This window comes from Myotis davidii, unplaced genomic scaffold (assembly GCF_000327345.1).
Source record: "Myotis davidii unplaced genomic scaffold, ASM32734v1 scaffold113, whole genome shotgun sequence".
In the NCBI taxonomy this organism is placed as follows: domain Eukaryota; kingdom Metazoa; phylum Chordata; class Mammalia; order Chiroptera; family Vespertilionidae; genus Myotis; species Myotis davidii.
The window spans coordinates 57791-74669 of NW_006284356.1; the positions used below are offsets into that span (position 1 = coordinate 57791).

The 16879-nt window shown below is 37.1% G+C and overlaps 1 protein-coding gene across 5 annotated transcripts in view; it reads right to left on the reverse strand.

The window, feature by feature from the left end:
* The window catches only part of WDR33 (WD repeat domain 33), a 109042-nt gene that overhangs the window by 48937 nt on the left and 43226 nt on the right, over nucleotides 1-16879 (reverse strand). For all 5 annotated transcript variants that reach the window (XM_015571614.1, XM_006754761.2, XM_015571621.1 and 2 more), the window contains exons 3-7: nucleotides 16534-16602; nucleotides 15285-15389; nucleotides 12684-12779; nucleotides 12358-12509; nucleotides 10569-10666 (exon numbers count right to left, since the gene is read on the reverse strand). In XM_015571614.1, coding sequence (XP_015427100.1) covers nucleotides 10569-10666; nucleotides 12358-12509; nucleotides 12684-12779; nucleotides 15285-15389; nucleotides 16534-16602 — 520 coding nt within the window. The remainder of the gene's footprint in view (nucleotides 1-10568; nucleotides 10667-12357; nucleotides 12510-12683; nucleotides 12780-15284; nucleotides 15390-16533; nucleotides 16603-16879) is intronic.

Below are 16879 nucleotides of genomic sequence, written 5' to 3' on the forward strand. Positions count from 1 at the left end.
CGCCTAAGTCGGAACCACCTACATAACCACATAAGTCACTCACATGGAGCACATACACAGCAGTAATGAAGTGAAACACCAAAAAATACTTGTAAGATAACAATTCCTGACCTTTACTTGTGGTAAGTAAATAATAAAAAACATAAAGCACATATGCACATACGTCGAAATGATGGAAGTATTTTCATAAATAAATGGGAGATGGCAACGTAACCACGAAACAACGTATGCGGAGTCTGATGTAACCCAAGGACTGACTGTATTCCAATGCTACTGCTGCTCCAACAAAAGCACCAAGATGTACAGTTATACAATCTACATCCTTTCTTTTTTTAACATTTTTTTAAATATATTTTATTGATTTTTTTACAGAGAGGAAGGGAGAGAGATAGAGAGTTAGAAACATCGATGAGAGAGAAACATCGATCAGCTGCCTCCTGCACATCTCCCACTGGGGATGTGCCCGCAACCCAGGTACATGTCCTCGACCGGAATCGAACCCGGGACCCTTCAGTCCGCAGGCCGACGCTCTATCCGCTGAGCCACACGGGTTTCGGCTACATCCTTTCTTAAAGGTTTCCAAGGTTCGCCCAGCCAGCATGCTTCCATAGTTGAGGATCAACCAATGAACCAGGAGGTCACGGTTCAATTCCCAGTCAGGGCACATGCCCAGGTTGTGGGCTCAGTCCCTATTAGCGAGTATGCAAGAGACAGCTGATAGGTGATTCTCTCTTATATTTTAGGGGGAAAAGGCTTCAAGATTCTCAAAAACACTCAAAACTACCATGAACCTATGAAGATTTCAATGAAAAAACATGATTACATTTATTTCTATATGAAAGCTCTACAGAACTAGCAGTGCCAATGTGAAGACACTGTTTGCCTATAATGTGTCTTATCTAATGGGCTAAACATTTTGAATCCTCTTTTCATGTGACACTACACAAAAGTGATCTGGACTTATTTGTAAGTATTCATAGTACGTCTTAGCTACAAGCCTGACTTTTCTGGTTTTAAAACTTACTCAGTTTTTTACCAAATGATAAAAAGAATTAAGTATTATTCAGTATTAAGGAGAATATCCAAAATTTATTATTCAAGGTGAAGATACAATAGAAGAGCCTACCTATCTTGCAGTTTATTGGGAAACAAATTTTGTTCTGAAGACCTCTATATATTTTTTAAATATATTTATACTGATTTCAGACAGGAAGGGAAAGGGAGAAAGTGACAGAAATATCAATGATGAGAGCATCATTGACAGGCTGCCTCCTGCACACCCCTCACTGGGGATCAAGCCTGCAACCCAGGCATGTGCTCTGACCAAGAATCGAACTGTGACCTCCTGGGTTCATAGGTCAATGCTCAACCATTGAGCCACACCGGCCATGCAAGAAGACCTCTATATTTTAAAAGTATCTTCAGATTGGCATGAGCAGATATTCCAAAAATATCTGATTTTTAAAAATTACCATTTTGCCCAGCCGGTGTGACTCAGTGGTGGAGTGTCAATCTATGATCCTGGAGGTCACGGTTCAATTCCTGGTCAGACCACATGTTCAGGTTGCAGGCTCAGTCTGGGCATGTTTAAGAGGCAACCAATTGACATGTCTCTCTCACATCAATGTCTCTCTCATTCTCTCTCTCCCTTTCTCTCTCTTTTCCTCCCTCCTTCCCTCCCTCCCATCCTGTCTTAATGGAAAAAATATCCTCTGGTTTGAAATGACAAAAAAATTAAGTTAAATTAAAAAGTTGCCATTTTTAAAGTCAAAAAACTATAAAAACTACCTCACTGATCACAGATATTCTTTTATGTACTGTGGTGCTTACTTTAGAATATATGTGAAATTAAAATATCATTAAAAGTGATGCTTTTAAATCAAAAATCTTTAGCCATCACTTGTCCTGCTCAGGAAGAAAAGAATAACTGACCCTCTCCACCATACCTAAGGCCAGGTACCTAACCAGGCACATAGCACACAAAAATTATTGGGATAAATGAATTCAAATTTCCTTTCAGTTATCTTTGATGCACACATCTAAGCTGGAATGGAACTGTGAAAACATGGTCCTTTTTGCCTGAGGTCAAGAAATTTTACAATTATAATTTTTAATTGTAAGGTATATAAAAGTTCATAAATATTAAAAAAATTTTAAAAGTCCCTTTGATATTTACTGCTTTGCATTAACATAGGCATTACAGAAAATGAACAGCTGACTCTTCCCAGATGTGAAAAACACACTCCTGAAGCACTGAAAACTAATCCCTACACATGAAATTTAGTGCAGTGACCCTAGGATTAATGCAGGAAAACTCCATCACCTTATTTCTAAAAAAGAATATAGGACTCATCGAGAGGAAAGGAACCCGTAAGTACACACAATTGAAGAAAAAAAGAATATTACTACTTTTGAGAAGGCCCTGTGTATTCCTTCCTGGATGCATCTGACTGTGATTTTTAATAAATGCAAAGATTGTGTGGTTTAGCAGTGTATTCTGTTCTCTTTATAACTAAAGTGATCAGAGCACTGTAGATGCTTCTCAGAAATTCCTGAAAACTGATTTAAATCAAACTTTAAAACGGTTTTCCAGTGTATCATAAAAAGGTGAGTGAAAGACAAAAGCTAATTAAAAGAAAAACAGTATTGCCCTAGGTGGGTTGGCTCAGTGGATAGAGCATCAGCCTGCAGATTGAAAGGTCCCAGGTTTGATTCCGGTCAAGGGCATGTACCTTGGTTGTGGACTCATCCCCAATAGGAGGTGTGCAGGAGGCAGCTGATGGATGTTTCTCTCTCATAGATGTTTCTAACTATCTATCCCTCTCCCTTCCTCTCTGTAAGAAATCAATAAATTTTAAAAATAAATAAATAAAAACAAAAATAAATAAAAAAGAAAAACAGTATCTATTGTGGTACTTAACCACTGATAAATACTTTTATGATACCATTTTTTATCGTATACTTTTAATAAAGGTCCTACCTACTAAAAATATATTGGATATATTTATCTAATTTTATCCCCTCTTTACAAAGCTCTGCATTTTTTTAAAAATTATCAAAGATCTAATTAGCTGGAAGTTCTACAATATAACAGGGTAGCTAAATCAGCAGCAAATGGAAATTTAAGTCTCAACATTCAAAATTAACTCATGCAGACAGTTACAGAATATTTAATAAATGTAAAGACGCAAAGGTTCTTTCTGAAAATTGCTGCCTACATTATTAATCATGGTCATTTATCACTCTCAAACTATAATCTTTCTATACAAGTGTCTGGGAACTGCATTCGACACAGCTGAAACTGAATATGACGGCAGCAACATGCAGTTCTGCCACCCCAAGAAAGCCACAGACCCCTTTCCAACAAGTTTTTGTTATATTATGTGCAATATTTAGAACACATGCAAAGATAGAACAATGAAAGCCAAGTATAAAAATCTAAAACAATTCCTGTAAAACTGTTACTGTACCATGTGAAATAAGTATTTTAGGGCCTTACTAATCTCTTTAAATAATATGCTTTACAAGTAAATATTAAGTCTTTTCCCCTTTCATAATATACTCATTATTTACAGAGGAGAACCTACCATAACCCAGTTTTTTTAGGAGAGAAGAGGGAAAAGATCCTTAAATCGATTTTCTTCAAAATAAGGAAACCCAGACAGAAAAAATAGCTGTCCCTAATGTAACATGTGTACACGTGGTTGGTTGGATGATTAAATGAGATGTGCCTGAAGTGATTTGGTTTGTTTTTTTTTTAACATATTTCATTGATTTTTTACAGAGAGGGAGGGAGAGGGAGAGTTAGAAACATTGATGAGAGAGAAACATTGATCAGCTGCCTCCTGCACACTCCCTAGTGGGGATGTGCCTGCAACCAAGGTACATGCCCTTGACGGGAATCGAACCTGGGACCCTTGAGTCCGCAGGCCGACGCTCTATCCACTAACCCAAACCGGTTAGGGCCTGAAGTGCTTTTAATATTAAACACACTATGTTACTGAAAGGAATTATTCCACTACAGACTACTTTAAAGGAAGACGGGTGTTTCTGTTTTCATTGTGGAGAGAATGAACAGGATTTTGTGGAACATTTTGTGAAAAAAATAACTACGGTCCTTTAAATCATAAACCACATGGTTTGTCAATTTTACTTTAATAAGTTAAATTATTTCCAATAAAAAATATCAGAGACTTTTGAAACCCTCAGACTTTGTAAACACGTCTTCACACAGTTCAGAAGCACACTGCTAAACCACAAAAACCTTCACAGAGGGGTTGATCTCATTAAACACACAGTCAAATGCAATCAGGAAGGAACGCACAGGGACTTCTCAAAAGTACTAATAAGCACCAGCTGGTTTGGCTCAGTGGATAGAGCGTCGGCCTGCGGACTGAGGGGTGCTGTGTTCAATCCCTACCTAGTAGGGGGCATGCAGGAGGCAGCCAATCAATGATTCTTTCATCAATGATGAGAGGGAATCATTGATGTTTCTGTCTCTCTCTCTCCCTTCCTATCTAAAATCAGTAAAAATATATATATTTTTTTTAAAGAACTAATAAAAGAGCAGATGTTTGTGGATGAGCTGCTGCTCTCCCATACTGCCGGCAGGATTGGAATAAACGCTCATATACGATTCAACCCTGTCTCTGCTTAATTGGCTCAAGTAGTGACAGGCAGCCCAGTCCCGCTGATTGTCCAGTTACATATTCTGGCGACCACCAAGGGATGTAAGTGAGAGATTCCTCTGGGGAGGACCAGATATGCATAAGTGCCTTCCTGCAGGCTGCACAAATAGCAGTGCCTGAAGGACATTCTGAGCTGGCTAGGAGTTGTAGGCCCCAGGACCTGGGAGTCAACCTTGGAACCATTCCATTCAAGAACTGCCAAAGATTAATAACCTTGTTGCCCAAACAATGGAGTCCCATCCCAGCCTCCTACTTCCCAGGCCTGTCATTCCTACTTTCCCATGTAATCCTTGTCCTACCCTATACACGCAGAGCAGAATTTTGTGGATGAGCTGCTGCTCTCCCACGCTGCCAGCAGGATTGGAATAAACGCTCATATGTGATTTTTTTTTAAAAAAGTACTTCTACTTTTCTTAAGTTGTGTGTACTCAAGGGGTCATTTCTTCTCCATGAGTGCTATATTTAAAAACTGAACACACATCTTACTTTCTGAATAAGTCTCAATAGACTCGTTATGTCCATGTTCTATTTATATAACCTAGTATGTATCTTATAACCCATTGTAGTTTGAACTATTCCTGTGTTAAAGTTTTTGTTGTTAAATATATCATACACTGAAAATCTATAACCTCTATGAATAGTTTTAAAAAAGAACGGTAAAATGAACTTAAGTAACTAAATGAGTTGCCTGTTCCCATGCCCCTCTGCTCTTCAAAAAACTACCATTCAGTCATCACAGCTCAGGAAACATTATTGCTGTTGTTACTTTTAAAAGATCAAAACGGCAGTTTAACATAGTGGTTTGAGAGTGTGAACTCTGGAGCCCAACAACCTGGATTCAAATATGACCTTGGGCTAGGTTTACTTAACTTTTTCCCAACTAGGCTACTCAGTTGCAAAATGTGGATAAAAGTACTTATCTCACAGGGTTATTAGGAAGATTAAATGAGGAAGATTACTATGCCTGGTTCATAGTAAGTGTAATGTGTCAGCTATTATTATTAAAATCAGGAAGGAAAGACAAAATTCAAGCGTGTGAGACTTGCAGCCTGAATTCTTTTTAGGAGTATTATGCTTTTTATTAAAATTGATTTCAGTGTTCTTACCAACTCCATTTTTTCCAACGCTTCTCATTTACAGGTTGGCTGGTCGTAAGTGATCTAATTACACTGATAAAACTACATTTCTATCACTAGCATGACTCTTCTCCCATACTATCCATCTTAAATTTGTGAAAATATTACCTTCCCTATTGAACTTTAAGAAGCACGATAGGGGTCAAAACTAGTTAAAAAAAAAAAAAACTTGTACTTATGGTAGTATGTGTAGTGCATGTTAATTTAAAAAATCCATTTTAATAGGTCTATTTAGCTTTGAGTCAAATGCATTAGCATCTAGAGCAGGGGTGGGAACATCTGACCTGTGGGCCAGCTTGGCCCTGCCAAGGCATTAGGGGTGAGTTAATTAAATGTTTGACCAAATATAGCAGGCTAGATTTTAAATTGATAATTTTGTATAGCCTACAAATGATGTTAAAAATATCCAAATGCCTCTTGGAAGAAAAAAGGTTCCCCAACCCTGATTTAGAAGCTCATGTACTCCTGGTGCTTAAATGTTATTTTAATTCCAGTCCATAAATTGAGTGCTGAAATTTATATGAAGGACAGAATGTGCATAAGTGATGCTGACTTGCATATGGGTGGATATACATATACATGGTACTTTTCAATGCTGCACTATATTCAATTTACTAAATGTCTGTCTGTTTTTCCGACCTATGAACCAATCATCAAGACCTTTTCAGTAGCAAATCTCCTGACAATAGATCTATGCTCATTGTAACCTTAAAAATACGGATTACTTTTTCTCATGTAACTTCTTCCTTTTCCAAGAAGCCTACAAACAATTTCAGGAAGGACATCAAAAAGCAACTATAAATTCTGCACTCAATAGTACGGTATCTGGCTTCTATCATGCATAGGGACCCTTGTATGCTCACAGCTGGAAGATTACACTAAAGACGTGCCAGCTGTCTTCAAGTACTCCAAGGAGCCATGGAGAAGAGTACAGACTAATTCTTCATGTTCCAGAGGCAGGATAAGTTGTAAGGAAATAGATTTGAGAGAGAGGAAAAGAACTCTCTGAAAATTAGAGTAAAGGGAATCATGTAAGGCAGTGAATACTATTATCACTAAAAATGTTTGAGTAGAACACTGACATTTAGGAATGATGTAGAAAAGATAAGTATTTAATAAAGAGTTGGACTACATGATCGCAAACCTCTCCTTCAATTAAAATGTTCTTGAATTTTATTAATACTTAATCCCAAGTGATGGTCTAATGTACAACACTCGCATGCTATAGGCATATGCGTACCTGCCCGATGTTGCAGAGTATATGTGGGATACATGATTATGACCCCTTCACCTGGGGCAACTGACATTTTAGAAGTTGCAAGATCCTATCCTTACTGTTTGGAATTCTATCATTCCATGATCCCCAACCCAAGTGAAAGATAGGAAAATTATGGGAACATTAATTTTATTATTTTATAAACATTTCTAAAATTCAGAAAAAAAATTTTAAATGAGGAAATATGGGTAATCTATATATCTAAAAGCCTACTATGCATATTGTCAACCAGGAAACCAGGAGTTCAATTGCTCGCTATGACGTACGCTGACCACCAGGGGACGGCGCGGAACGAAAGAAGGCCCCGACCAGCTGCTGGCAGCCCAAGGCTCCAATTGGCCCTGATCGCCAGCCAGGCCTAGGGGCCCTACCCTGCACTCATTTCATGCACCGGCCTCCAGTTGAAGTATAATAACTTAACCACCACACCAGATCTACTATTATATTAAAACTACTTGGGTGGTATAAATAACATGGTTTAAAACAGTTATATTTAGCCCTACCTGGTTTAGCTCAGTAGAGAGAGCATTGAACTGCAGACTGAAGGGTGCCAGGTTCAATTGCAGTCAAGGGCACATGCCTGGAATTGTGGGCTCAATCCCCAGTAGGGGGCGAGCAAGGGGCAGCTGATCAATGATTCTCTCTCATCGATGTTTCTATCTCTCTCTCCCTCTTCCTTCCTCAATGAAATCAATTTTAAAAAAATTTTTGAACAGTCATATTTACTCCATATACTGAGATACTAAGAAAAATATCATAAAAATAAAGTAAAAAGAAATGTTTAAGCAATAAAACACAGCATGGCCAGTATGGCTCAGTTGGTTGGAGCATCTTCCCGTATATCAAAAGGAGGCAGGTTCTACTCCAGGTCAGGGCACATCCCCTCGGGGCATGTGTGGAAGGCAACTAATTGATGTTTCTTTCTCACTTTGATGTCTGCTGTCTGTCTTTCTTTCTCCCCTGCCTTCCTTTTCTCTAAAATTATTTTTTAAGCAAAAAATATGAATTACCTAGAACATATATCCTATAAGTACATGAAGGTATATTATTATGCCTCTTTGCAATTCCCATAGTAAAACTTAAAATAAAAAGTACCCACATTTAAAAAAAAATGAAATTCAACTCTCAAATCAATATAAACATGATAGTGGGGTCTTTTTAAGCTATAGGAAGAACAGGAATGGGTTAGTATCCACTTAACTATATCCAAATTCACTTGGACTCAAATCTGAAAATATTTAACTGCTATTTAATACTTCACATACACAGGAAATTGCAGAGGAAAAGTTCTTAAGCTCTATTTAGAAATAGTTTCATTACTAAAATTGAATAACACTTCATTAGAACTTGGATTTGAAAAATGTTACTACATAGCAGGTTTGTTTTTTTAATCCAAGATGCATAGTAGCTTTGTATCTGACTTCAGGTATTATAGTCTTAATCGACTATAAAATTAATTGTTCTTGATAGTTTAGAATTGCTTTTAATAAATAAAATTATTTTGTTTCCTCTGTATTTCTTAGAATTTCCAAAGCCTAGAAAAAGGTGTTTATCTAATTTCTGTTTAACAGCTAAGACTTCTACTAATAGTGAAGAAAGAAGAAACATTAGTGTAGTATTAGACTAGGAGTGAAGTGGTAAGATTCTAGTCCTGGCTCTGAACTTACTTTACACTGAACATATCACTTAAGCCTTCCAGGTCATAGTACTCACCCATAAAATAATTCAAACCTGATGACTTCAGAGACTGCACCCAGTCTCTGAGGCTGGACAATAGAATGACCTTCATAGTGCGTGCACACTTTCACTGTGATGGTACTCCATCCTTACACTAGCTATTGCACACAATACTATGGATGAACCCACATAAAATGAGCAAGGCCAGGAATGTTTAAGCAAATGTGATTTTTTTAAATATACTGTACTGAAATATGGGTTAGATATCAAGGGCATTTATTTTCTTGTCTAGAATGTATTGACACTATATGCTGCAAATAAAGCTTTGAAGTTATAAAACACTCACGAATCAACCAACACAACTAATCCTGCTGACTCTTGAACAGAAAGGAAAATCTCTGAGTAATAATTTCTTGACACCCAATACCTGTGGCACCTATACACCCATGGAAACTGTTACTTTTATGGCATAATGAAACCAAGAGCATGAAGCAGAATGTACTCTTGGTTAAATCAGGGCAGATGCAAATTAAGCACTTGAGAAAACTACCTTCCTAGTTAGTAATAAACTAATGAGATTTCGTTAAAAGTGTAAATGTTTGTGTCTAAATGTTTATATTGCATATAGAAAACACAAAGTTAATTCCCTAACCTCTAGCACCACATATCTTCCATAAATGGTGTTGATGTGTTGCTGGTATTTCAAAAGCCCCACTTTATGAAGTCTAAAACTAAGCTAGCCAAAACCGGTTTGGCTCAGTGGATAGAGCATCAGCCTGTGGACTGAAAGGTCCCAGGTTCAATTCCGGGCAAGGGCATGTACCTGGGTTGCGGGCACATCCCCAGTGGGAGATGTGCAGGAGGCAGCTGATCGATGTTTCTCTCTCATCGATGTTTCTAACTCTCTATCTCTCTCCCTTCCTCTCTGTAAAAAAATCAATAAAATATAATTAAAAAATAAAAATAAAACTAAGCTAATCCAAATGAAAATATAGACTTCTTTTTTAAGATGAAGTGATTAATAGATGTTAGTTTATAACTATGAAATCAATAAAAGTAAACAAGGACCCTCCAAATTTTAGTAACAAATGGGTCATGTAGTACAAATGTGATAAAATGAAAAAACAAGCTTTCAGAAATATCAACACTAAGAAGTAGAGCTATTGATACATCAGTTAATTGCAAAAAGACTGCCAAGAGAATGTGAGCTATCTACATAAAATTATAGTGTCAGTATGTTGGAGAAAGGTATCCAGGGAACCAGACATGAAAAGGAATATAGCTCTAAAAAATGCATAACATAAGCAAGTTATTGGGGGAAAGGAATCAAAGAAAGGAAACAGCTATGTTTAATTTATAGCTCAAAGAATTCAAAGATAATATTAATAGTAAAAATCTACAAAGTGACTTTGAACCAGAGGGTTTAGGTTTCTTTAAAGAGCCTACGATAGCCCAGCCGGTGTGACCCAGAGGTTGAGTGTCGACCTAGGATCCAGGAGGTCAAGGTTCGATTCCCGGTCAGGACACATGCCCAGGTTGCAGGCTCCATTCCCAGTATGGGGCGTGCAGGAGGCAGCCGATCCATGATTCTCTCTCATCATGGATGTTTCTCTCTCCACCTTTCCCTTTCTCTCTGACATCAATAAAATATATTAAAAAAAAAAAAAAAGCCTACGACAGTGTATATGTGAGAAAACTGAATGGAGATGTAAGCTAGTATTGTGGTATTGTGATTTAACCACAAAGGCCTTCCTATGTAAATATTCCAACGAGTACTGTTAGTACACATACCTCGGAGAATTCTTTCCTCATGGCAACGAAGAAAGTCCCAGATTCTAACAGTGCCGTCATCAGAGCATGTAGCAAATTTATTATCCGTGGGTGAGAAACTGTTACATGAAGACACACAGCAGGGGAAAGAAGTCAGCATTTAACAGATTATCTGTGCTTCTCAGACAGGGAAAAATAAAAACACTGTGCTGCCTTATAAACAGAAGAGGGAAGTATCCACCCGTGAAGACGCAACATAAAGAGAATGTTGTCAGCTAACCATGGCATCTCATCAAAAGAATTTAATACAGTAGTTGCTTCTTAATTTCCAATCATCAATATTCAGAGCACTTTACAAGTGTATTATTACTGCTATTCACACTTCCCACAATACAGGATTTCCTGTTGTACCAACAGAAAACATGGAGCTAATCTAAGTGTAGAAACTAATTGAATTCCATTTTTGCAATATTCCTGTAAACAATCTTTTAAATCACGAAAGAACACTGCTCAAAAAATTAGCATCAGCTTTCACCTCAGACACTTCATGAAATGATAAACTGAAAAAGGCTGGACAGGATTTTTAAAGACTGGTGCTAAACATTCCTACATATGATGTTTCTGATTTATTTAAAAAGTCTACGGAAAACTTTCCCATCTCCTTTCTGACAAGCTACCTCGTGAATATTGCACCTTTTGACAAAAAAGTTAGCATAGGGACATTCAGACTTGTGTGTAAAGCCCAAGAATCTGCTGCAAAGGAGAGAGTCATTTTTCCCTCCGTCGTGGAAGATCCTCAAGTTTCTAATTTAACTCTAAGAACTCCCTTGAACTTTTTAATCCGATGACTAAGAAGTGACCAACTGTGCAAACTCAATGTATGGGCAGGACACCACAGCAAAGTCATCGCAGAGGCATGTTTATCCACCAAGTTTTGTTCAGATTCTGAAAGTAGAAACAGTGACTGCAGTGGATGGTGTTTCTATAAAGATGTCAACCTCTCGCCACACGGGCGGCACAGCTACGGGGAATGCTGCTCAGCTTTATTCTGAGGATGCAGCAACTCTTCAGGCTGGTTTGTGAAGCTTCTTTTTCCAGTTTTACTGCACATATCTCACCGATATGCACAAATACATACAACTCACTGAAAATATTGTAAACTGCACTTATTACACATTTGCTCTGTCGGTACCAGCAGTGAACTGGAAGAAAAGTCCTAGAGTCTTCTTACCAATGACCTGCTCATAGTTTCAAAGCTTGAAGAACCCGTTCATTAATCCATTAATGATTGCCACATCCAGAGCTACTTGTGAGAGTTCTAGACCTATGGTACTTTCCTTTGAAGTCATGGCATAACCAAGCCAACCAGGTCTTCACTTAAGCCTGTTTTCTTGTATTTTGTGTGAACTCTGAAAGTGTTTCTGTAGGCTTTAGATTTTATTCAGTTGCATAATTAAAGACTGAGTTCTTTATTTGGAATGAAATATTCTTGTCTTACACAGTAAGTAATAAAAAGAAGTAACGTATACACATTATTAACCATAAATGAAAAGAGAAAAAACCAGTGCAAAATGTGGCAGACAATACATCTCTAACATATTGTAAAGGCAGATACCAGGACAAAACTACTTCAGAAAGGCGCCAGCAAAATGGTGAATGTGTGAAAACAAAGAAAAACATTGTGTTCACAGGGTGCAGAGAATCTCCCAGAATCTGGCAGAGCCCACGCATCTCTGCATCCAGAATACACTTAGAGAATACTTTAACCATGACAATAGGGACTACAGAAAATGGTATATTGTGTATAAACCTGGCCTCTCTAATCGCCTCCTTATGTGCCTGGAACATCTTGACGTTGTTCATGTTCGATTGCCAATATTTCACATATCCTCCGTGGTCTGCTGTCAACATCCACATGTCATTATGTGACCAAGTCATGGCCCTCACTGGGCTATCGTGAGCCTATGAAAACAAAACATTTGTAAACATTACATACAAGATGAAAGGCTTCACAGGAGCATCTATTAACTCACAACGATTTGTCTAAGTGTAAGTTTAAAATGCCAATAAATTTACTATATCTCAAGTTCTTTACAGTACCACAGAATGATGCTGCCATCTGATGATCACTGTTACCTGTAGTATTGTTTCAAAATTGAAAGTGAGTCCATTCCACAAGGTGAACTCTCCACTAGAAGCTCCAGTGACCAACCGTCTTCCCTCTGGAGTCCACTAGGGGCGGAAAAAAAGACAGGTTATACCAGGCCACAAACCCTCAACCTTAATTAATTTTTAAAACACTAAGAAAGTCTTTATTTACAACATTGTATTTTATAATAATCAATATTAAGTAGATGATACCGACTTTCACTTAAGTGTAGCTCAGATTTATAAGCAAGTATTTTGTCAGAAAAAAAAAACTTTATTAACACAGTGCAGGAAAAGCTCTAGCACTTTAGCTCATTAACTGAATTAAAAATAGTTAAATACATTACAAGCAAGCACCTTGCTAAGCTACACAGGCCTAAGCACTCTAAAGAGCATTTCAAAACAATGTGCATAGCCTTCATTTTCCTATTGGCAGGCTAACATAAATAAGATGGTCAATCACCAGAAAAACTCAAAGCCTGAAGGATGGATTTCAACTACTAGACCAATTCAGACAGAAAAGTTACCATGGTTTTATGGAAGAAAAAAAAAATTAACTATAAGTACCAATTTAAGGACATCAAAGCTATCAAATTTTTACTGGAAAATAAATGTACTAACAAAACCAAAAAAAAAAAGCTTTTTAAAGCTCTCCTTCACTCATAGTACCATGCAGTAACAAGTCTTATGCTGATCTCTCAAAAAAAAAAAGTAGTACAGCAAATTTCATGACAAACACTACACCAATATATTAATGCTACAATTTTCCTACTGTAAAAAAATCTGTGATTTATAAACTCAAAAAACATATTTTTGCAACTCTGGCTGATGTGACTCAGTTGGTTAGAGCATCATCCAGTACACCAAAAGATAGTGTGTTTGCTTTTCAGTCATGGCACAAACCCAGGTTTTAGATTCGATCCCCGGTTGGGGTGCTTGTGGGAGGCAACCGATCTAAGTTCCTCTCTCATATTGATGTTCTTATGTTCTTTCTCTCTCTTTCTCCCTCCCTTTCTCCCTCCCTCTCTTCCTCTCTCCTTCCCCAACCCCTTCTTCTTTCTGTTAAATCAATAAAAATATACCATTAGATGAGAAATAAATATATATTCTTTAAAAACACGTATTTTTTTTTATTTTCAAGTTTCTATGATAGATTACACAACTCATTTTCCTTAGAATATGCAAATACACAACTGTCAATATAACAATCCTATTTTCCGAAATAAAAACTGTGACACAGAGTTAAAAAATACAAATTGTTTATAGGAATAGCAGGATGAGATACATAAAATGAAGACTATTCGGTAAATTATAAAGACATATAGGACAATCTGGCTTTTCATTGCTTACCTGCAGATTATGATTTGAATTATTATGAATAAAATCCTCCTACTTTCCTAGTTTCTGTTATCTGCTATGGATCCCAACCCAGTAAATACTACAGGCAACCCAACTGTAGAACAAGGCCCACAGTTTATATGTCTTAATACCTTGTAATCTGGACTATGCCTCTATGTGCAAATTTCTCCTAGGATCCTATAGATCCCAAAATGAGAAATTTACCATGTTACAGGATACAGGATAGAGTATGCTCAGATTCTATTCACATCAAAAAGGTTTTCAGTATTATGCTAAGAGGATATTAAAATAGCTGCAAACAAAATCATCCTACACACTAGTTGGCTCTACTAACCCAAAAACCATTGAAATAAGGTCTTCTTTACAGATGCATCTACTGATATATGCCTCTGAAGCAAAAAGGAGACCTTGTAGTGACTGTAACATTTTTATGGGGCTCAAACCAGCATCTCTTCCACTCCCTCTCAGGTCTCCATATAGCTCACCTCCCTGATAGCAGAGGACTTATTAATTTTGCTCATTTGCCACATATTTGCTATGACTGTCTTTTCTCTGTCCTAGTGTTTCGTTTGTTTGTTTTGTTTTTGGTGTGTTTTTTTTTTCCAATTCTTACTTGCTCAACTTTGACTACTAACTAGCTTGGGAGACAGAAATGGGAAGACTTTTTTTTTTAATACAAAATGCTTCAAATATCAATATTTTGAATCATGTCAATGTACCATTTGTTTTAAAACTATACTTTAAAAATTTCAGTAAAAATGTATTGAATACCTACTATGTACCTTCGGAACTGACAATTAAGGTCTACCATTTGTCTTCAGCTCTTCTCAAGTATTTTGCTTCCTAGTAACACCTAAACGTTTTCATTCACCTTGAGATGCTGCTTTCTAAATTCTAAACAACAAAAGCATTCCTATTCAAGAGCAATTCCTATTCAAAAGGTCTCCTAGCAATTCCTATTCAAAAGGTCTACTGTAATATGTATGCATGGCCAGCTCAAAAATGAATTCTATGGAAATTGCAGTAAGAAGAAAATAATCCAAAAGTAATACCTTACTAAATGTGGATATAGTAGATAATTGGGTATTCCAAAATAAAATGACTAGCAATATACTGATTTTTATCCCAGGTACACATTTAAAACGGTGTTTAATTTTCTTTGTCCTATTATATATATTTACAGACTAACTAAGGATCAATTTTGCCAAAAATATCCAAGAGAATACTTACCCTAACAACAAATACTGGACACTTTACTTTATTGGTTGATGTTCTAACAAATTTTGTTGTTACTGCATTCATAGGATTATTCAACATCCCTATAGGTGGGACCAGCTATAAAAAAAAATACATATTGGGTTTTAAGAGCTCCTGATGATGCACAGGACATAAGCCAAGGACATGCAAAGTTACAATTTCAATATTTAAAGACAAATTCAGGAATATAAAGGACTTTCAAAAATACTGTAATAGCCGAAACCGGTTTGGCTCAGTGGATAGAGCGTCGGCCTGCGGACTGAAGGGTCCCAGGTTCGATTCCGGTCAAGGGCATGTACCTGGGTTGCAGGCACATCCCCAGTGGGAGGTGTGCAGGAGGCAGCTGGTCGATGTTTCTCTCTCATCGATGTTTCCAACTCTCTATCTCTCTCCCTTCCTCTCTGTAAAAAATCAATAAAATATATTTAAAAAAAAAAAATACTGTAATAATACAGCGGCTCTCAACCTGTTGGTCGCGACCCCTTCGGCGGTCGAACGACCCTTTCACAGGGTCATGCATATCAGATATTTACATTACGATTCATAACAGTAGCAACATTACAGTTATGAAGTAGCAACGAAAATAATTTTATGGTTGGGTCACAACATAAGGAACTGTATTTAAAGAGCCAGAAGGTTGCGAACCACTGTAATAATAGATTAAATCCTATATAAGAAAAGCCTAATATGGAAATTGTCCCCTGGGGAGTTCGACTGCTTGCTATGACGTAAGCTGACCACCAGGTGGCAGCATGGAACAAAGGAAGGCCCCGGCAGGCAGCTGGCAGCTGGGGGAAGGAAGGCCCCATCAGCCCTGATTGCCAGCCAGGCCTAGGGACCCTACCCGTGCACTTATTTCGTGAACCAGGCCTCTAGTTAATCTATATTAATTGAGGAAAACTGAGATACAGAAAAGTTAAATGTCAATTATTACTAGACAAGCAACAAAATCAAGTACCAGATTTCCCCAATTCCTTTTCAAAGTCAACAATCAGCTAAATTTAAAATTAACTTTCCTATTACACAGATTTTGAGACAGTGTAATCTTTTGCTGAACACCACTTTAAGCCCCAAATCAAAAGTTCACCCTTCATCAGATTAAAAGAAAAATTTAAGTTGAGATGAGAAAAGTTCATGTTTGAATTTGAGATCACATGTTTTCAGATTCACATATCTAAACAAAGAGTTTTATATTAAGCAGTATGGCATATCTTATACTTACATCATTATAATAACCTGCGTCAGGCTGAATTGCCCTCATATCTCTCTGGTCTCTTTGCCATATTCTATTCTGTTAAAAAGAGATTAATTAATTAATCAATTGCTATATGAGCTCATTGTACTCAATATGAAACTAACGAAATGTAAGCTATTATTAAGTGGGAGGGAAACAGGATTAAAATTTTTTCATGTTCTAAAACATATAATAATAATAGTTGATATCTTATCCTATTGACATTGATTAGAATTTCTTCCTCTCCTTACTCACATTATCCCCAACCAATCATCCAAGATTCTCTTAACCCCAAGACATTCTCATTGACCATACACACCTTAATAGCAGGGGG